We start from the raw sequence: 22,280 nt of genomic DNA, 5'->3' as shown, positions 1-22,280 counted from the left end.
CCTACCCTGTCTAAAGGGGGCAGTGGCTGCTCAGCTCCAGTGTATGCTGGGAAGGAGCTGGCTGAGATAAGGAGCTAGTGCCATGATGATCATGTTGCCACAGGATCAAGTGGGTCCTGTGTGACATCACCTTTAGGTGACTGAAATCTAGATTTTATTTTATTTATTTATTTTGTAACTTTTTTTTTTTTTTGAGACAGAATTTCGCTCTTGTTGCCCAGGCTGGAGGCCAATGGCACACTCTCAGCTCACTGCAACCTCCCAGGTTCAAGCAATTCTCCTGCCTCAGCCTCCCAAGTAGCTGGGATTACAGGCGCATGCCACCATGCTAAGTAGCTGGGATTACAGGCATGCGCCACCATGCCCGGCTAATTTTATATTTTTAGTAGAGATGGGGTTTCTCCATGTTGGTCAGGCTGGTCTCGAACTCCTGACCTCAGGTGATCCGTCCACCTCAGTCTCCCAAAGTGCTGGGATTACAGGTGTGAGGCACCGGCCTGAAATCTAGATTTTAAAGTGAGATTTCTTAATTTTTTGTAAAGGGCAGGCACAAATTTATAAAACATCAAGTGGGCCAAATAAGACGTTATTATAGGCCACAGTTTTAGCTTGGTGGTTGCTGATTTATTGACCCTGTTATAATGTTGGAGGTCAGGACTTTGGGCAAATGAAAGAGAAAAGGAGATAGACTGAGAATGTGATTTTACAACTCCAGCCTCTCCAGGGGCTGGGTGGCCAGTGTCTCCGCAGCAGCCTTCTCTCGCAGGAAGTAGAACTGTCTGCAATGCTGATGGAGTCACAGTAACCTTCATCCCATGAACTCAGGATCTGCAGAGCCACTAAAACCCGGAGCAACCGCCTTCAGCATCCAAGAGAAGCTGCTAAAAGGATTATGGGTCAATTCATTTTAGACATTTCTTCCAGATGTCCCCGTGGAAAGTTAGGGTCTAAATCAGTAGTCCTCATTCCTGGCAGCACCTGAGTTTCACCTAGGAAGCTTTTACAAAGTGAAACTTGGACTGCAGTTCACATCAGTTCAGTCTCTGGGTGGGGCTTGGACATCAGCATTTGTAGAAGCTCCCTAGGTGGCTTTGGTGCAGTCAGACTGGAAACCACTGATCCAACTAATAGAAATACTAGGTTGGGATCTCTTCCGGGGCCTCTCTTTAGGACAGGCTGTGTATGACAGTCCCATAGTGTCAGGGTTCCAAGACCGTCTAACGGTTTAGGCACTGGTCTTAATTTTTGTTTTTTGCTCTCTTTGAGACCTTAACAAACTCTACAGGGCTGAGCGCAATGGCTCACACCTATAATCCCAGCACTTTCTTTCTTTCTTTTCCTTTTTTTCTGAGACAGAGTCTCGCTCTGTTGCCCAGGTTGGAGTGCAGTGGCACAATCTTGGCTTACCACAAGCTCCACCTCCCGGGTTCAAGTGATTATCTTGCCTAAGCCTCCCGAGCAGCTGGGACTACAGGCTCTCACCACTATGCCCAGCTAATTTTTGTATTTTTAGTAGAAACGGGGTTTCACTATGTTGGCCAGGGTGGTCTCGAACTCCTGACCTCGTGATCCGCCCGCCTCGGCCTCCCAAAGTGCTAGGATTACAGGCGTGAGCCACTGCGCCTGGCCAATTTCAGCACTTTCAGAGGTCAAGGCAAGAGAATCGCTTGAGTCCCGGAGTTCGAGACCAGCCTGGGCAACATGGCGAGACCTCATTTCAATTTAAGAAAAAAACCAAAACACCCAAGCTCTACAACCTTCATATCCTCATTGACTGATTAAGTGCAGATAATGATATTTGCCCTTCTAACCTCACCAGGCTGTTATCAGGAGAAACGAAGCAATAAATGAGAAATTGCTCTGCAAACTGTCGATGTTATGCAAACACTGCTATTCAGCGTGTGCTCCCAGGTGCGGGAGGTACAGCTGTTATCTGTTGGAAATCATTTCTGAAGTAACATTCCTAGTGCCATGGGTCAGATGGGAATTGCTACAGGCATTCCAACTTAGAAAGCAGCCTTTATTGTCTTATAGGCAGGTGCGTTTCCTGGGGTGGCAGCCTGGCACTGGTCCCTCCAACCCCAACTTGTGTAGGAGGTACCACAGTAAATGAGTAGAGAGAGTTCAGGGGACTTGAAGGGAAGTGGAGGGCCATCTGGAGAGGGAGGGAACTAAGGACTCCCTGTGGGTTGGGGTCTTCCTGAGGATCCAGGGCGTAACTGTCAAGGAGCCTTAGCAGGGATCTAAGAGCTATGGAACAGCAAAAAGAGGCAAATTACTAAGGAAATTAGTGAAGTCATCGCTGGAACAACAGAGAGGGGACACAGCAGTGCAGCATGGGCCCTGGCCTCAGGAAGCTGTCTGATTGGGGCAGATAGGACCAGCCCCCTAGAAGACAGTCACCCATATCAGTTAGGCAGTCATGACTCAGTGTTACTTATCTGAGGCCCAAGTTGCATGAGGGGTTGGGGGTGGGATGGACAGAGCATTGGCTGGGCATCAGGACTGGGTTGGAGTCCTGGCTCCAAACTCTACCGCAACCTGACACTGGGCAAGATGGCCCACCTGTGGCGTCCCAGGTTCCTGCTCTGTAAAGAAGAGTCTGGATGTATATCCAGATGGACTGTGAGCACAGCCTGAGTTTGCCCTGTCGAGGTGCTGAGGCCTGGGAGATTGGGGTGAGTAGCTGTGGTCCAGGGAAGGTGGGCAAGCTGGGCCTTAGATGAGAGGGGATGCTTGGTCAGGCAGAGGTGAGTGGATAAGGCAGGGCAAGGAAGGGAATATGAGCAGGGAACAAATGGAGTGGACTTGGTAAGGGCAGAAGACGGTGGGTAAGTTGCCTTGTTGTGGCCAGAGTGGAGGAAGAGATAAGTGGGAAAGAGTGGAGTTGATTACAGAAGGCCTCGGAAATCGCTGGGCGCGGTGGCTCAAGCCTGTAATCCCAGCACTTTGGGAGGCCGAGGCGGGCGGATCACGAGGTCAGGAGATCAAGACCATCCTGGCTAACCCGGTGAAACTCCGTCTCTACTAAAAAAAATACAAAAAACTAGCCGGGCGGGCGCCTGTAGTCCCAGCTACTCGGGAGGCTGAGGCAGGTGAATGGCGTAAACCCGGGAGGCGGAGCTTGCAGCGAGCTGAGATCCGGCCACTGCACTCCAGCCTGGGCGACAGAGTGAGGCTCCATCTCAAAAAAAAAAAAAAAAAAAAAAAAAGAATGCCTCGGAAACCAGCAGAGATGTTTAAGTTGGCTCTCTCAGGAAGGAGGGGGCCATGAAGGGATTTAGAGAAGGGTCATGACATGATTATGCTGCATTTTAGCAGGATTAATGTGACCTGGTGCCCAGAATGACTTGGATGGCGTGAGGTCAGGAGCCGAGGAGGACAGCTAGAAGACTCTTGTAATATTTCTGGCACAGGGAGATGGACTGGGAGTTGGGAGGTGGCAGTAGGTCAGGCCTAGAGACATTTCTCAGGAAATATTGACAGGCCTTGGGGCCTGGTTGCATTCACAGAGTGGGGAGGAATGAGTCACCTTGAGAAGCAGTTTCCCTCTCAAAGGCCAGGAAAGAGAAAGCAGAGGCAGCTTTTCTGCCTGCAAACAGGACATTTCAGGGTAACTTGGCTCTTCCAAGCGCCAGCTTCTCCCTGGCTCCAGCTCAGATAGGAGTTGTAACAAGGGGTTGGGCATGGGTGATGGCACCGGCTAGTGACTGGGTTAAGGGCCATGTTTTTGATTTTGCATTAGGCTTTAGGCTTATTCAGCCTGCCAAGTGCCAGGCCCTGGGCTTGCGTAGAAGACAAAGCAATTAACAAAACCCAGGGCTCCATCCTCAAGGAGTTTCCAGCCCTGTGAGCTTGGCAGATCTGTGGAACTCAAATGAAATGGCAGTTGAGAACAACCATCTTGTTCTCATTCACTCCATTTTGCTTAATGGCCATGTAGGTAGTTCCAAATGTTTGATGTGTGCCAGAAAATCTCTCTCTTCCTGGTTTGTAATTATGATCCAGGGCAAATCCAGGTTTTGTCGGGCTTGAAGATTAAATAAATTGGTGCTCTCTATGGAAAACAATTCAAATATAAATATACAAATATCACATTACTAGGCCCTCCCAGGGCCTAGAAGGGTAGGAATCAAGTGAGAGTCCCTGAAGCTTTAACCGCATTAACTTCTCAGTCAGTTCTATAATACCTACCATTCCTTAAGTGTGTATTATGTGCAGGTATTTTGCATACAGTATTACACAACAATCAAGGGGAAGGGGAGGTGGGCATTAGAGTCTTCATCTTATGGATGAAGACACAGTTTCAGAGGTGGTTCGAGATGCCCCTCTGCATAGGCCCTAAGGCAGGGAGTGAGGACTGTGACCTGGACAGGAAGCTCTGGCCTCAAGACTACATCTAAGCTCCCCCTTTTCTGTGGGTGATGGTGGCTGTCAGGCCCCTGGGATTCCTGAACCTAAGTCATCCCTCCCTTTGATTTGACTGTACCTTTGCTAGGCCTGGTCAAGGGCTAGGTACTCCTAAAGTCAAGAGCTAGGGTAGAGGTTGGGGGTTGGATCTCAGGGCACCATATGGTGCAGACTTGGTTGCAGGAAAGTGACCTATTTAGGCAGAGGGGGCTCTATACAGCTGGGACCACAGCAAACCCTAAAGGTGAGCACCTGCTTCAAAGACTCACAGATCCAAGCTGTAATCCTAGATCTACAACTTCCTGGCTGTATAAAGCCCAGCAAGACTGAGGCCTCACTGAGCTTCAATTTCCTTACCTGTCCAATCACAATAGCAACAACTTGTTTGTATATCTGAGCTCATTACATGTCATTTTGTAAGGCAGTAAAGCTCCTGGAGGCTTCCGGAACACAGAAATAATTAAGAATCCTAAAGTTGTTGTCCTGGTAGCACCTCTAGGGATTCCTCCCATCCTACCTAACTTCCTTTGGGAAAGTAGAAGACACGGCACCTGGGAGAGGTGGCTGAACCGTGCCCCAAGTTCCAGTGGGCCTGGATGCCCAAGAGCAAGAGGAGGCCCGGAGGATGGGGTCAGGCCGCGACCTGTGACTCAAGTCCCGCCCAGAGGGAGTGTGCCCTGAGGGAGAGCCACTGGAGCCGGTGACTCGGGGGCGGATGTTCTGGGGTGTCGCTTTGGGTTCAGCAATACAAATCTGCCAGTTGGAGATTAGGCCAGGCAGGCCGGGGAGGGGTGATGGACTGTCGCTGAAGACCCAGGCGGGCCGGCGCGCTCGGCCAGGGCGAGGCAGGCGCGGGACCCGGGTGCTAGGACTGCGTAGCGTCCCGGACTCCCGCTTCCGCCTGCTTTCCACGCCCACTTCTGCAAGTCCCCTTCGGCACCTCCGCGTCCACCGGACGCCTAGGGGCAAGCTCTCATTTCCGAGGAATGGGACCGCCTTCCTGCCCCCGGGGCTGCCAGTCCCTAGACTAGCCTTAGGGGCTTCTGGTCCCGGCCGAGCCGGGCGGTGCCTCCTGCCTGCGCCTCGCACCTCCCCGCCTGGCCCGGCCTACTCGGGCACGGCGCCGCCACGCGTGAAGGCCCGCATCGGCTCCCTACGTGGGCGACGTGAAGGGTGATGCGGGGCATGGGGGGATTTCGCTGCGTCGCCCGCCCCCTTTCCGGCGCGGGAGGGAGCGGCCGCCGCGTCCCAGCTCCCCGGCCCGGACGCCACCGCCCGGCGCTGCAGAGGCGTGCGGCAGCCAATGGGCGTGGAGGAGGTGGGCCGGCTGGCGGCTGTCACCCTCCAGGGGACGGGAGCGCGGAGACCGGGAGCGCGCGAGCTGTCGCCGCGCCCCAGGCCGAGGGGGAGGAGCCGGGGGAGGAGGAGGAGGAGGAGGAGCCGCCGAGCAGCCGCCGGAGGACCACAGCTCGCCAAGGCTGCGGAGGACCGAACGGCCCCACGCCTGCCGCCCCGTGCCCCCCACCGCCAGCATGATCGCCGCGCAGCTCCTGGCCTATTACTTCACGGAGCTGAAGGATGACCAAGTCAAAAAGGTGAGCCCCCGACCGCGCCGCCGCCGGTCCTGGCCGCAGCCTTGTGTTCCGGCATCCGCTCGCCGCCTCCGCCGCCTCCATCCTCCCTCGCCCGGCCTCCTCTCGGCCAGCATCGAGTTGGACTGCAGGGCGCGAGAAAAGGCTTCGCCTTCGATTCTCCCAGCATTGTCAGTGTCTCTGTGTGTGTGCGTTTTTGGGAGGGGAGCAGACGGGCGGAAGACCCCCGAGACTGGGCTGCCTGCTGCAGTGTCCTTGAAACGGGCCCTGGATGTCAGATAGGCCCCCGGGCTGTGCGGAGAGGTGGCCGGTGGGCCCTTCCGCAGGGCCTGGTTGGGAGGGTCCGAGCGCCGTGGGAGGAGGTGTAATCACGGAGATGCTGGGGAGGTGATCGAGCAGCAGGCGGGGGTGCTGGCCAGAGGCCAGGCCTCCCATATTTGGGGTTCTTGGCGGAGGGTGTCGGGTGCCCCGGAGAAGCTGTCACCAGACTCTCCCAGTTGTTTGAGCTGCTCGTTAATCTGAGGACGAGGTGACCCGCCCGGCTTCCTGGAACGGGGAGGGGCGGCTAGGGCCACCGGAAACTTTGCTCATAGGCCTCGTGTCTGGAGCGGCACGTCTGAATGGAATTTTTTATTCTTCTTAAGCTGTAATTTCTAGCCAGCACAGGAGCTCAAATAAGAGACTGGTCATTGAGTTGGGTGGACGCCTGACGCATATGCTTGTGGCATGCTTGTTCTAGCACTTGGACGCATGCATCCTCCTGTCTTGAGGTGTTGTTGCCTTTGACATCTTAGTGTAAAATACTGTCCGCTGGCAGGTCTTAAAGGTGTATCTGTCCCTTCTGTCAGCTTTGCTACCATATTTTTAAGAAACAGCCTAAGCTGTAGGGAAAGACGCCCATTTTATCAGTGCCAGGTCTGGTCCAGGCTCCAGATCCACTCACCCTGAACGTGGTGATGTTAGTGCTGGGGTTAGCTGGGATGGACTCGCAAAGTCATCTTGAGTTTGGAGTTCAGACAGGTGGAGATCTACAGGTGAAAGGCAGGAGCGACAGGCCTGGATTTTCTACCGGGCAAGCCATAGGGTGTTCCATCCTCTTCCTGTGCATCTAAGGCAACTCCCTCATCTGGCACCATAGGAAACAGGCCTACTAAGCACAGTGACCATATCAAGGTCACCCTGTGAGTTAGAAGCAGAGCCAGTCGGGGGGATCCAGGTCTCCCAGTTCCTCCACCCAGGAACTTCACCTGGGTCCTCCTGGAGGTCAGCTTCCAGGAGGGAGTGGGTACTGAGAGACGAAGCCCCTGGGGACCCTGCTGTGATCGTGGATCCCATGGTGGGTGGGGACCGGGAGTGAGGTAGGTAGGAGATAGGCTTGGGAATGTCATCTGCCATTGCTCTTTATGGCTTTAAGCAATGACTCGGGTTGTCAAACCATGGCACTCAGAACACTTGCTCCTATGGAGCACCCTGGAGCTTCCTTCTGGCCACTGACCAGGGAGCCATGCTTACCGGTGTGTGCATTTCATGAATTTTCTCCAGTGGTGTCGTGCATCACTGATGTTCTTCCCATTAGAGCAGGGAGACCGTTCTCCCGGCATGGCAATAAGTGCCCAGAACAGGCCTCCTGAAGCCAACAGGAGTTCACTATCCTCCTGCCTGTGGTGTCCTTTATAGCTCAAGACAGTGGGCTGCTGGGCCGATGGGGTGCCTGGGTGACCTTGTAAACCTCCAACATCCACACCCACCACCACCCACAACAGACTGCTGGCTGTTGGCTGCCGGTGGCCTCCAGCAGTTGAGCTGGGCTGAGGTTTGGACTCCATTCAGTGGGACATGTTTTCTCAGACATACAGTGTCTAGGGTGGGCCCAGAGCTCTCCACTCCCGCGGGTGGCTCAATTCACATCTATGGATGCACAGTCTATCTCCTAGGCCCCTTTAGGATTCTCGTATTCTTTCCTTCTTTACCCCTAGAACCTTGCTGGAGGAGGGTCTTAAGTCCAAGGTTTCCACCAGATATTATTTGTCAAGGAGATTCTTAAAAACAAGATGTTTGCCTGTATCTCACACGGGCTTCCTATACTGCTTTCTATAGGGGAGTATGTGGATTTCTGCCAGGGGTCCCCTCGTTTTGCATAGTGGACTGTGTAGCACAGCCATCTGTGGGTGTGGTTGCGGGTATGATTGCGCCACCACACTCCAGCCTGGGGCTTCTAAGGACAATGACATAGTGGGTACTTGCTCCAGTGACCTACTCAGCTTTGCCCAAGTGTGCAGATGCTGGGGGACCACATCTGCTCTTCTGGGGCCCAGGACTTCTTAGAGACCAGCTCTTTCCACCTACCACTCACCACAGGAAAGGCTAGGTGAAGGTGTAGGACCCCCTGTTCTTCCTGTGGTGCTGGACTCTGCCTGCCTCCCAGCGGGGACCTGCTGAGGATAGTTTCCCCCAGCGTGGGCAGCCATGATGATTCAGCCCTCCAGCTGTAGGCAGCCTCCGGCACTCTGGAGACAGACCTGGCATCCCTCAGTAACCCTCATCTATCTTCTTGCCCTCAGAGCCAGAGGTAGGAGAAGGGAAGGTGGGGACCATGCTAGGGAAGTTTTTGGAATTGCTTAGAATCCAAACATGATCATGAAAAGGGTGTCATTTCTCTCCTCATTGCCTATGAGGCACATCAGTAATTCAGCTCCATAAAATTACGTCCTGGGTTGAAACAGTTCAGGTATCTGACTTCCCAGCTTAGAACCCCCTTATCCAGACAGCATCTGCATAAATTGGTTAATGGGTGCTGTTGAAGAGGGTGTCCTGGAATTAGGCTGAGCTAAGCACAAAACACATATATTCCTTTCACTCCTAGTGCTTTTAGGAGGAAAGGGAGGCATATGTGTGCTTGCGAAGGATTCTATTCATCAGAATCCCAGACATCTGCCTGTTCTGCAGCTAGAGGCTGGGTTATTTGACCTCTAAGTAACTTTATTTTTATTTATTTATTTTTTTAATTTCTTTTTTTTGAGATGGAGTCTTGCTCTGTTGCCCAGGCTGAGTGTAGTGGCGCGATCTCGGCTTGCTGCAAGCTCTGCCTCCCGGGTTCATGCCATTCTCCTGCCTCAGCCTCCCGAGTAGCTGGGACTACAGGTGCCCGCCACCACGCCCGGCTAATTTTTTGTATTTTTAGTAGAGACAGGGTTTCACCGTGTTAGCCAGGATGGTCTCAATCTTCTGACCTCGTGATCTGCCCGTCTCGGCCTCCCAAAGTGCTGGGATTACAGGCGTGAGCCACCGCGCCCGGCCCTAAGTAACTTTAAACACGCGTCTCGTCTCGCCAGCTTCTTCCATTCGGTTTAGCCATTAGGAGCTTGGAGCAGGGTGAAGGATTGCATAGTGCTCTGTTTGTTTAGAAAGGGAAGATGGGTCCAGGAATGTCAGAACTTGGCTTCTAAAGAAAGATTAGACTTCCTTTACTCCACGCTTGTCAGAATGGTGAGCATATGCCAGTGGATTTACTCTGGGTGAGATCCCCATAACGCTAAGTGATTTCCACTAGTAGGTGAGCAAACAGGTATGTTTTGTCCAATGGCTGAACTCATAGGAGTCCTTGAGTACTTGGCCCAGGAAGACAGGGGAGAGTAGGCTGAGCAATTAAAAGACTGCCCAAGGTACATTCCTTAGAGCCCATGTGTTCCGGCCGCAAAAGCAAGCATTAAAAAAAAAAAAAAAAAAAGGGCTGATGCGGTGGCTCACATCCTGTAATCTCAGCACTTTCGGAGGCCAAGACGGGTGGATCACCTGAGATTGGGAGTTCGAGACCAGCCTAACCAACATGGAGAAACTCCGTCTCTACTAAAAATACAAAATTAGCTGGGTGTGGTGGTGCATGCCTGTAATCCCAGCTACTTGGGAGGCCGAGGCAGGAGAATCACTTGAACCTGGGAGGCAGAGGTTGCAGTGAGCTGAGATCAAGATCACGCCATTGCACTCCAGCCTGGGCAACAAGAGCGAAACTCCATCTCAAAAAAAAAAAAAAAAGTTCCCATTCATTATTGCTCAGGGGTGAGAGAGGTGAGAGAAAATTATGAAAAACCTGGCTGGGCGCGGTGACTCATGCCTGTAATCCCAGCACTTTGGGAGGCCGAGGCAGGCGAATCACGAGGTCAGGAGTTCGAGACCAGCCTAATATGGTGAAACCCTGTCTCTACTAAAAATACAAAAATTAGCCGGGCGTAGTAGCGTGCGCCTGAAGTCCCAGCTACTCGGGAGGCTGAGGCAGGAGAATCGCTTCAACCTGGGAGGGGTTGCAGTGAGCCAGGATCATGCCACTGCTCTCCAGCCTGGGCAACAGAGCGAGACTCTTTCTCAAAAAAAGAAAAAGAAAAAAGAAAATTATGAAAAATCTGTGGGTTCTTGCAGTGGCAAAGAAAAAAAAAGAGAAAATTATGAAAAGTCAGCCTGGGCAACAAAATGAAACCTCATCTTAAAAAAAAATTTTTTTTAGTCTGCTTTGGTGGCATGCACATACCTGTAGTCACAGCTACTCAGGAGGCTGATTGAGCCCAAAAGACTGATCCCAAAACAGTGAGCTGTGATGCTATGATTGTGTCACCGCACTCCAGGCTGGATGATAGAGTGAGACTCCGTCTCAAAAAAAAGAAGAAAGAAAATTATGAGACGTGTCTCATAACCTCTCAATTCTGATGTTGTACAAATATTCAGTGAGAGCTTCTTGGTGCATCTTGACTTTATAATCCCTGCCTCTACTACCTTAGATACTCCTAGAGTTTCTCCTAAGAGAAGCCCCATCACTTTATCTGGTTAGATAGTTTGGGAATGTTGTGAAGGAATAAACTGGCAGGCAGGGTGGCTGTGAGGTGCTTTCACATCTGGCCAAGCTGTTCCGTGCTCCCATGCTCCTACTGTTCTCCGGAGAAGACATAGGCAGCTTTCCCCTTACAAGACTGATTTGGCATGACTGGGACTGTCTCTGTGTGTGTCTGCAGTCAGGGATTCCTGGCAGACAGATTTAGCCACTGGAATCAGCTCTGAGCGTGCCTGAGAAGGTTCAGGGAAGACATGGATAAAGACAGGGAGCTGTATACCTCCACATCCAGGAATCAATTGTGGCCAGACTGATGGCACCTGCTTATTGATTTATTTTTATTTTTTTAAAGAGACAGGGTCTTACCACGTTGCCCAGGCTGGTCTTGAACTCCTGGGCTCAGACGGTCCTCCCGCCTCGGCCTCCCTAAGTGTGTTTACTGATTTGAAAACCCTGAAGATCAAATCTGATCACAGGAGCTCAATCATTTCTTTAAAAAATGTTTGATTTTTAAATTATGTGCAGAGGACTGTGCAAGGCTGGGGTGACAACTATAAATAAGGCAGAAATGGTCTCTGTTCTCATGGAGCATAAAATATTTGCTGGCTGGGCGTGGTGGCTCATGCCTATAATCCCAGCACTTTGGGAGGCCAAGGCAGGCTGATCATTTGAGGTCAGGAGTTTGAGACCAGCCTGACCAACATGGTGAAACCCCGTCTCTACTAAAAATACAAAAAAGGTAGCCAGATGTGGTGGCTCATGCCTGTAGTCCCAGCTCCTCGGGAGGCTGAGGCAGAAGAATCGCTTGAACGTGGGAGGCGGAGGTTGTAGTGAGATGACACTCCAGCCTGGGTGACAAAACGAGACTCCATCTAAAATAATAATAATAATAATAAAACATATTTGCTGTGTTATATGTGCAAAGCATATGGGCTATGAGGGCCCACAGCGTGGCGTGGTCATACCTTGGGTGGGAAATCCCTAGCCTAGGAACTGCTTAGAGCTAGGCTGCGGATGTTAGCTCCTTAAGTGCTTCAGGAAGCTGCTCCCATCCCCAGTTCTGGGGACTGTGTTAGTCTGTTTGGAGTATCAGGACAGGTGCCCACTGCCTTCTGGCCTAATAAACCTTAACAACGGGATCTTATGAAACCACTTAATACACATCCCGTTGTGTTCATTTTATTTGCTCTTAAAGAAAAATAGGTAAAAATTTTACGGTTTGATAGGTCTTGATTTCTGGAAATAACACTGACTTCTGGTAAACAGTACACATCAGGGATATTATACTTAGAAACTTTGTAAGGTGGAGTCAAATTAATTGTCACAAAAATGTGTATTTTCTTTCCTTCCTTCCTTCCTTCCTTCCTTCCTTCCTTCCTTCCTTCCTTCCTTCCTTCCTTCCTTCCTTCCTTCCTTCTTCTTCTTTCTTTCTTTCTTTCTTTTCTTTTCTTCCCCTCCCCTCCCTTCCCCTCCCCTCCCCTCCCCTCCCGTCTCCTTTCTTTTCTTTTCTTTGATAGAATCTCGCCCTGTTGCCCAGGCTGGAGTGCAGTGGCTCGATCTCAGCTCACTGCAAGCTCTGCCTCCTGGGTTCACGCCATTCTCCTGCCTCAGCCTCCTGAGTAGCTGGGACTACAGGTGCCCGCCACCACGCCCGGCTAATTTTTTGTATTTCTAGTAGAGACGGGGGTCTCACCGTGTTTAGCCGGGATGGTCTTGATCTCCTGACCTCGTGATCCGCCCGCCTCAGCCTCCCAAAGTACTGAGATTACAGGCGTGAGCCACCACGCCCGGCCATGTATTTTCTTATTTATTTATTTTTTTTGAGATGGAGCTCTGCTCTGTTGCCCAGGCTGGAGTGCAGTGGCACGATCTCGGCTCACCGCAACCTCTGTCTCCTGGGTTTGAGTGATTCTCCTGCCGGAGTAGCTGGGATTACAGGCGCCAGCCACTGCCCCGGCCTGCATTTTTTTTTTTTTTTTTTTTTGAGATGGAGTCTCATTCTCTAGCCCATGCTGGAGTGCAATGGCATGATCTGAGCACACTGCAACCTCCGACTCCCGGGTTCAAGTGATTCTCCTGCCTCAGCGCCCTCCACCCTCAAGTAACTGGGATTACAGATGCCTGCCACCATGCCCAGCTAAGTGTTGTATTTTTAGTAGAGACTGGGTTTCACCGTGTTGGCCAGGCTGGTTTCGAACTCCTGACCTCAAGTGATCTGCCTGCCTCAGCCTCCCAAAGTGCTGGAATTACAGGCACCAGCCACTACCCCTGGCCTGCATTTTTTTTTCTTTTTTTTTTTTGAGACGGAGTCTCATTCTGTCGCCCAGGTTGTAGTGCAGTGGCCTGATCTCAGCTCACTGCAACCTCTGCCTGCTGAGTTCAAGCAATTCTCCTGCCTCAGCCTCCCTAGTAGCTGGGATTACAGGTGTCACCACTACACCCAGCTAATTTTTTTGTATTTTTAGTGGAGATGGGGTTTCACCATGTTGGCCAGGCTGCTCTTGAATTCCTGACCTCATGATTCTCCCGCCTCGGCCTCCTGAAGTGTTGGGATTACAGGCGTGAACCACCGTGTCTGGCCACTTTTTTTTTTAATGGCTTGTCATCTCTGGGCATCCTGGAACACTTAGTGAGTGTCATGTCCGGTATGAATTATATGTATATATAATTGATATTACACTATAAATGTTTCTGCACACAACTATACTAACATGTGTAGGTGTGTGTATGCTTTCATATGCTCTTTCAAAAGCCTCAGCGAGGTTGACGGTACAGGAAGTATTATTCCTGGGCTTCCCAGCAGGGCTCCTTCCCCAGGGCATCCTCCCCAGGGCATCCTCCCCCCTGCCTTGTGTGTTGCAGACAGAAGGCAAGCAATTTATTCCCCGTTTAGAAACAGAGACTGAAGACCCATCCAGAGGAGATAAAACATTTTTCTAAGGTGGAAAGAAAATCAGGAATAGGATTCAGAGGGCTCTTCTTGCTTCCTCTGTTTCCTTCTTTTAGAAGAAAAACCTGTCCTAGTTGGTTTTAATGCTTTACGTTGGAACCTGTATTCTAATACTGTCCCGTCACAAATCAATACATTTGAGTTAATTTTTTATTATGAAATATTTGAGGCACATAAAAGAAGATTGAGGTTCACATAAATACTTCTGTGTCTGCTACTCAACTTGAGAAGGTACAGACACAATTACAATTACATTACAGACACAGTTGAAGCCCTGTCTATGCCATCTCTGAGACAGTTAGCTGCTTCTCCCTTTGGAGGTGACCTCTGTCCTGAATTTGGTGTTTATCTTTTCATGTATGTTTTTATGCTTTTATTACATATGCATGTGTCTATAAGCAGTATATAGTATTGCTTTATAGATACATGGTTTTGACCTTTTGTAAATGGTGCTATACTGACTATGTGTTTAAGCAATATATGGTATTGCTTTGTGTGGTTTTAAACTCTTTTTTTTTTTTTTTTGAGATGGATTCTCGTTCTGTTGCTCAGGCTGGAATGCAGTGGCGCGGTCTCAGCTCACTGCAGCCTCTGCCTCCTGGGTTCAAGCGATCCTCCTGCCTCAGCCTCCTGAGTAGCTGAGATCATACCCGGCTAATTTTTTTGTATTTTTAGTAGAGATGGGGTTTCACTATGTTGGTCAGGCTGGTCTCAAACTTCTGATCTCAAGTGATCTGTCCCCCTAGGCCTCTTTCCAAAGTGCTGGGATTATAGGCATGAGCCACCACACCCAGCCAATTTTAAACTCTTATAAATGGTGCTATACTGTATGTATCCTTCCGCCATTTATTTTCTTTTAGCTCAACATTATATTTTTGAGATTTTACAAATGTTGATCTACATAACTGTTTCATTAAACTGCTCTGGTTTCTTACAGAATATAAAAGCTCCATAGTGAATTCATCTATTCTGCTTTTGATGGGCATTTGTGTTTCTAATGTTTCAAGTGACAAGCAATGCCTTGGTGAACTTTCTCTAGAACAACTCATTCAGCGCGTGCACAAGTTTCTCTAGGCTCTAAGCTGTGTACCTAGGGCTGGGATTACCAGGTGGAGAGATGTGTGCCTCTTCCCATATACGAGATTCTGGCAAGTTGCTATCCGTGGTCATGCCACTTCACACTCCCATGAGAAGTATGTGCAGGTTGCCTTTGTTCCACACCAACCCTTGTTATGGTCAAACCTTTGTAAATTTGTAATAGATGAGTTTTAGTCTATTTCCTTCCTCAGTCATTTCCATTCACATCTCAGTATTCGAGCTCTGTTTAAAATTAGCCCATTTCCTGAGTTACCTTATCAGAGTCCTTGCTTCAGAGTCCCACGGAGTGAAGTTGACAACTCCACGGACTGCTGCTGCTGAGATATCTGCACTGGGGAGGGGTAGTTGATGCAGGGAAAGGCTTAGGATGGCTCTTCGTCGCCCCTGGTGCTGTGGGGCGACTCCGTTAAACTTTTCTGGGAATTGAAACACACATTTGTGAGCTTTCACTTGCACACACTTCCTGTCTTCTGGGTGGATCCGACCTGGGTAGGGCAGGCTTATCTGTCGCCTAAACATGCCCAGCTCTGCTCAGGGAAAACTCAAGCCGGCGGCCTCTCAGACCGTCTTCCGTAAAAGGAGAGGGTGGCTGTACCCACGTGGCAGGGAAAACTGAACCGTGAAGTCCGCGGCTCAGCCGTTTGCACACAGAAGCTGAGCTGTCCCTGTGCGAGGCAGAAAATGTCGGCTCATGTTCATCTTGAGTTTGTGCCTGATTACAGGCCGCAGACTCAGAGACCTCAAGCGTGCCTTACAGGGAAGGGGACATTCGGTGCCTACTAGGCACCTGGCTTTTCTTTTTCTTAACAGGGGTCTTATTGAATCATTTCTAGAACTCATATGAACCAAAGCCAACGTTCATTGTTGTATTCATTGCCATGTACTGTGCTAAAGGCATCGTGAGCCTTTGCTCGGTTCATCCCTACAACGCCCTTGTAAGGTGGATGTGATTTCAGACCGTGAGGCCCTGATAGTGAACGATAGAGCCAGCATTCAGCCTCATCAAGGCTGATAGCAAAGCTCCTGCTTTAATTATTTTCTCAATTGACTTATAATTCACCTACCATGAAACACACCATTGTACAGTGTACAATTCAGTGGTTTCTAATACATTTACAAGGTTGTCCAAGCATCACCACCGTCTAATTCTGGAATATTTTATCACCCTCCGAAAAAACTACCTGTTAGCAGTCACTTCCCATTTCTCCCTCCACCTAGCTTCTGGCAACCACTAATCTACCTTTTTTTTTTTTTTTTTTATGCATCTGTCTCTTATGGACATTTCATGTAAATGGAATAATATAAAATGTGGCCTTTTGTGTCTAGCCCCTTTTACTTGGCATAATGTCTTCAAGGTTCATCCATGTAGTAGCATGTGTCAGCACTTCATTCCTTTTTATTGCTGAATACTATTCCATTGTATTTTTCTACTACATTTTGTTTGTCCATTGTCAGTTGACAGGCATTTGCACTGCTTCCACTCTTTTTGGCTATTATGAATAATGCTGCTCTGAACGTTTGTGTGTGAATATTTTGTATAGACATGCTTGCTTGCTTTCTTCTTCTTCTTTTTTTTTTCAGACAGAGTTTTGCTCTCTCGCCAGGCTGGAGTACAGTGGCGCCATCTTGGCTCACTGCCACCTCCGCCTCCTGGGTTCAAGTGATTCTCCTGCCTCAGCCTCCCAAGTAACTGGGACTATAGGCACATGCCACCATGCCCAGCTAATGTTTGTATTTTTAGTAGAGATGGAGTTTCACCATGTTGGCCAGGATGGTCTTGATCTCTTGACCTTATGATCCACCTGTCTCAGCCTCCCAAAATGCTGGGATTACAGGCGTGAGCCACCACGCCTGGCCAGACATGCTTTCGTGTCTCTTGGGTGTATATGTAGGAATGGAATTCCTTGGAGAGCCCCTGCTTTTAATCGATTTGAGGAGGAAGGCATCATCTCCATTCAGAAATGAGCAAACGAAGGCCCCCCAGGTGGTGAATTGACTTGCTGATGACCACACAACTCATGAATGACAGGGACAGGAACCCACTACTGCTGGTCCCCTGAGTCTGAAACCCATGTTCTTTCCACCGTTTTACCCAACTCTCATTGTGCAGTTTAGGGAAACAGATCCAAGGAGGGAAAGACTGGACTGGGAGAGGGGTGGAATTGGCTTGGGATCCAGGTTCCCTGTCCCCCATCTCCTGCCCCTCCCCAGCACCAGCACGGTGTCTCCTGCCTGTGCCTGCTGCCCCACCCCCAGCCCCATTTGCTTAGTGTTGATGAGCCTCTTCCACTTGGGAAGGAAATGGATCCAGTAAGGTCATTAACAGTGAAATGTTAGGGATTTGCCCTGTTTTTCAAATCTGCCTTTTCATTTGTCTCCTTCCTTCCATTCTTGCCTGCATTTAAAAGAGGACCCCCAGGAGGGCAATGCTTAACCTGCATGAAAACCCCCTCAATGCTTCTTGTGATGCCCACTCCTAGCCTCTGCCTGGAGGTACTGTAAGCAGCTGTCGATTCCATCAGTTGATTGACACACAGGGCTTGTCTTCAGCATGTTATTCACCCAGACCTCATGTCCCTGATGTCTCCTGGTGCCTTTTAGGACCCTGTCTGGGTGGGTGTGGTGAGTGAAGTAGGAGACCCAGGCTACTGCTGTGATAAAGACACTATCTCACCTTTACAAAGTTCTGTCTCATTTATAAAATACTTGAATTAATCAGATGCTTGCTTTAGCTGAATCCTTCCATCAAGCTTGGATGTAGGAATTTCTTCCTGCATCTTACATATGGGGCAGGTGAGGCCCAGGAAGTGGAATTCATGTGATCTTGGTGGCCAGAAAGCAGTAGAGCTAGGATGGGGACACAGACTTCCCCAATGCCAGTGGGCAGTTGTTGCTGTGCCTGCAGAACCAGTACTGTGGTCCAGGGCTCCAGACTCCAAAGCCATTGATGGGGTTCAGGGCATACAATCCCCAAATAGTAATATGGCATTTGAGAAAACAGCAGAAGCAGGAAGGTCTTTCACCTTTCCCCTCCCTTCTTCCCTGATGCAGACTCATTCAAGAAGGTGTCTACCCTATACCCAGAAGACAGGGACATCCTTATCTCTGGAGATACAGGGACACAGAGAAGAATCTGAACAAACAGGGCCTGCTAAGTTCTCTTCAGTTTATCACTATTAGATCATATCCCCTTTCTCCAGTCACACTTCTTCATGACCATCCACTTCTTCATCAAACCTGACATAGAGAAATATGCAGACTTACCTGTTTTCTTTCTTTCTTTCTTTCTTCCTTCCTTCCTTCCTTCCTTCCTTCCTTCCTTCCTTCCTTCCTTCCTTCCTTCCTTCCTTCCTTCCTTCCTTCTTTCTTTCTTTCTTTCTTTCTTTCGACAGTTCTTGCTGTGTCGCCCAGGCCGGAGTGCCGTGGTGCAATCTCGGCTCACTGCAGCCTCCACCTTCCTGGTTCAAGCATTTCTCCCACCTCGGTCTCCCGAGTAGCTGGGATTACAGGCATGTGCCACCACACCTGGCTAATTTTTGTATTTTTGGTAGAGATGGGGGGTTTCACCATGTTGACTAGACTGGTCTCAAACTCCTGGCCTCAAGTGATCTGCCCGCCTTGGCCTCCCAAAGTGCTGGGATCACAGGCATGAGCCACCACGCCTGGCGAGAGTTACCTGTTTCTTTGTACCTTCATTTCCTTTTGAAGGCTTCTGTGTCACCTAAAAACTTAGATTAATTTGTGTGCCTTGTTCTTGTTACTCTGTCTTTTGTTATAGGGGCCTCAGCCATAAACCTAAAATGGGAAGGAAGGATATTTCTTTTCGGCTACCACGTGTTCTACATTGCAGTGGCCTTCCTCACAGAAACCGTCACCCAAGGCTCTGATAATGGAGATATGTCAGAAATGCTAGGGCTGTGTGTCCAGAATAGTAGGCACCAGCCATAGGTGGCTGTTGAGCTCTTAAAATGTGGCAAGTCAGATTTGAGATGTGCTATGGCATATAAACTCCATACAGGTTTTCAAAAAATTCATGTGACACAAAGAATATGAAATAGCCTGGTAATCGTTTTCATTTTTTTTTTTTTTTGAGACGGAGTCTTGCTCTGTCACCAGGCTGGGGTGCAGTGGCACGATCTTGGCTCACTGCAACCTCCACCTCCCAGGTTCAAGTGATTCTCCTGCCTCAGCCTCCCGAGTAGCTGGGATTACAGGCGTGCACCACCACGCTCAGCTAATTTTTTTTTTTGAGATGGAGTCTCGCTCTGTCGCCCAGGCTGGAGTGCAGTGGCCAGATCTCGGCTCACTGCAAGCTCCGCCTCCCGGATTTACGCTATTCTGCTTCAGCCTCCTGAGTAGCTGGGACTACAGGCGCCTGCCACCTCGCCCGGCTAGTTTTTCTGTATTTTTTAGTAGAGACGGGGTTTCACTGTGTTAGCCAGGATGGTCTCGATCTCCTGACCTTGTGATCCGCCCATCTCGGCCTCCCAAAGTGCTGGGATTACAGGCTTGAGCCACCATGCCCGGCGCTAATTTTTTGCATTTTTAGTAGAGTCTGGGTTTCACCATGTTGGCCAGGCTGGTCTCGAACTCCTGACCTCAAGTGATCCACCTTCCTCGGTCTCCCAAAGTGCTGGGATTACAGGCGTGAGCCACCACGCCCGGCCAATAGTTTTCTAGTATTTGCTGGGCATGGTGGCTCACACCTGTAATCTTGGCACTTTAGGAGGCTGAGGCCAGAGGATCACTTGAGCCCAGGAGCTTGAGATCAGCCTGGGCAATATAGCAAGTCCTCATCTCTACAAATAATTAAAAAACATTAGCTGGGCATGGTGGCACACATCTGTGGTCCCAGCCACTTGGGAGTCTGAGGTGAGAGGATTGCTTGAGCCCAGGAGGTCACGGCTGCAGTGAGCCCTGATTGACCCACTGTACTCCAGCCTAGGTGATGGAGCAAGACCCTGTCTCAAAAAAAAAAAAAAATTTTTTTTTTCTGATATTGATTAGATGTAGAAACAACATTTTGGATATACTGGGTTAAATAAAATACAGTATTTCACTTGGGAGGCTGAGGCAGAAGGACTGCTTTGATTGTTTGAGGCTGCAGTGAGCCCTGATTGCTCCACTGTACTCCATTCTGGGTGACAGAATGAGATTATTTAAAAAAAAAATTAATTTCACCTGTTGTTTTTAAATGTGGCTACTAGAAAAGTTAACGTTGTATATTTGGCTCATATTATCTTCCTGTTGGACAGTGCTCTGCTAGATGGTGAATTCCATGACTCAGGAGTTTGCACTCTGCATTTAAAGCAGTGGGTTCCTGTGGATCCTTGGACCTTGGTTTCCTCCTCTGTAAGCTGCAGTTTCCTTATCTGGAATCCATGATCTTGAAACTACCCATCCAGCTTGAGTAGTATTGTGAGGTGACCATCAAGCTCTCTAGACCTCATTTTCTTTCTTTCTTTTTTTGAGACAGAGTCTTGCTCTGTCACACAGGCTGAAGTGCACTGGCACAATCTTGACTCACCGTAACCTCTGCTTCCCTGGTTCAGGCGATTCTCATGCCTCAGCCTCTCTAGTAGCTAGGATTACAGGAGCGCCGCACCACGCCCAGCTAACTTTTTTTATAGTTTTAGTAGAGATACGGTTTTGCCATGTTGACCAGCCTGATCTTGAACTGGCCAAGTGATCCACCCACCTCAGCCTCTGAAAGTGCTGGGATTACAGGTGTGAGCCACTGTACCCGGCCTGGCCTCTGTTTCATCTGTCAGATGAGGTAAATGATACCTGCCTTGTTCTCTGCCCCCACTTTTCAAATTAGAGAATGGACGAGGAAATACTTGGAAAGTGTACAGAACTGTACAAATGTCAGGTGTTATCATGGTTACTCACCCAGCTTCCACCTGTAGACACCTTGAGTAGCCAGGTGGAGGATGGCAGCTTCCTGGCTAACAGGGTAGGCAGACAACAGGGCCCTGAGCCTGGGCAGGGGTCACGAGTGCCATTCTGCCTTTGCCTTGGATTGTGTGGGAGATCCTGGACCATCTGCATGTCTGTGTGCCCTGGCCAAATGGACAGATTAAAATGACACCATGAGTTGCTGAAACGCCATGTTCTGAGGACTCTAAAGTGTCATGGAGCTCCTGTGTATAGTATGTGAGGCCAGAAGGCAGTTTTCATGATTGCTGTTTTACTGATGGAAATACACAAGAGATCAAAGTGACTTGCTCAAGGTCATAGAGGGAGGCAGTGCCCTTGGCTGAGGCCTGAGGTCTTTCGATTTCTAGCTCAGTCCAGCCCCACCACTGCAGTATCTCCAAGCCACGGTGTTGGGGTTTGGTTGTCTGGCAGTGAAAGTAAACCTGTCTGCACTCAGATCCTTTTCTTCCTGTTGTCGGGAGGTGCTGGGACAGTGGGAATTGTGAGACTGGAGGTCCAGAGGCTGGCTGTTCGCTAAGCCATCCACCAGGAGGCTGAGAAGTAAGCCTGTTGTGCCTGCCCTGCCACATTCCAGGGCTGTTCTGTTTCCCCCCCCCCCCGGAGGGAATGGGGGCCTGCTTTATTTTTAGCTAGTTTAGTGTGACAGCCTTGTTGTCTTTCTGGGCAAGGACTTGGCCACTTTTACCAGTCAGGAAGCTCCTTTTAGAACCTCCAGGCCCCACTCAGGTTCTCAGGAAGAGGAGGCCAAGGGAAGGGGGACTGAAGTTGGAGTGCTGCTCTGCTTGCTGAGTGGCCTGGGGCATTTGGTTTAACTGCACAGCCCTAGGTTCCACCTACCTCATGTGGTGTTCATAACAGCTACCTTACACATTGTGCAGATTTGGATGGAGGAGGTTAAAGCACCCAGCATAGACCCTGTCCACATTTCATGTTGCTAGAACCTCAGTTTCTTCATCAAGAATGGGGATCCTGGCCGGTGCAGTGGCTAACACCTGTTATCCCAGCACTTAGGGAGGCCGAGCCGGGCGGATCACAAGGTCAAGAGATCAAGATCATCCTGGCCAACATGGTGACACCCTGTCTCTACTTAAAATACAAAAATTAGCTGGGGCCGGGCGCGGTGGCTCAAGCCTGTAATCCCAGCACTTTGGGAGGCCGAGACGGGCGGATCACGAGGTCAGGAGATCGAGACCATCCTGGCTAACATGGTGAAACCCTGTCTCTACTTAAAAAAAAAAAAATACAAAAACTAGCCGGGCGAGGTGGCAGGCGCCTGTAGTCCCAGCTACTCGGGAGGCTGAGGCAGGAGAATGGCGTGAACCCGGGAGGCGGAGCTTGCAGTGAGCCAAGATCGCGCCACTGCACTCTAGCCTGGGCAACAGAGTGAGACTCTGTCTGAAAAAAAAAAAAAAAAAAAAATTAGCCGGGTGTGGTGGCGCGTGCCTGTAGTCCCAGCTACTCAGGAGGTTGA

The 22,280-nt window shown here is 49.9% G+C and overlaps 1 protein-coding gene across 3 annotated transcripts in view; it reads left to right on the top strand.

Annotated features, from left to right (window-relative positions):
- Positions 1–2,448: 2,448 nt before the first annotated feature.
- Positions 2,449–22,280, top strand: part of HK1 (hexokinase 1) — a 90,455-nt gene continuing 70,623 nt past the window's right edge. Inside the window, exon 1 of one of the 3 annotated variants that reach the window (XM_030940407.1) lies at positions 2,449–2,678. In XM_030940407.1, coding sequence (XP_030796267.1) covers positions 2,607–2,678 — 72 coding nt within the window. In that variant the 5' untranslated portion in view covers positions 2,449–2,606. Of the gene's footprint in view, positions 2,679–5,835; positions 6,006–22,280 lie in introns of those variants that run through there. The other 2 variants (XM_010362819.2, XM_030940408.1) reach the window with 2 other exon arrangements.

Source organism: Rhinopithecus roxellana, chromosome 11 (genome assembly GCF_007565055.1).
Source record: "Rhinopithecus roxellana isolate Shanxi Qingling chromosome 11, ASM756505v1, whole genome shotgun sequence".
In the NCBI taxonomy this organism is placed as follows: Eukaryota; Metazoa; Chordata; class Mammalia; order Primates; family Cercopithecidae; genus Rhinopithecus; species Rhinopithecus roxellana.
The sequence above is the reverse complement of the archived record's forward strand: the minus strand, read 5'-3'. Positions and strand labels throughout refer to the sequence as shown.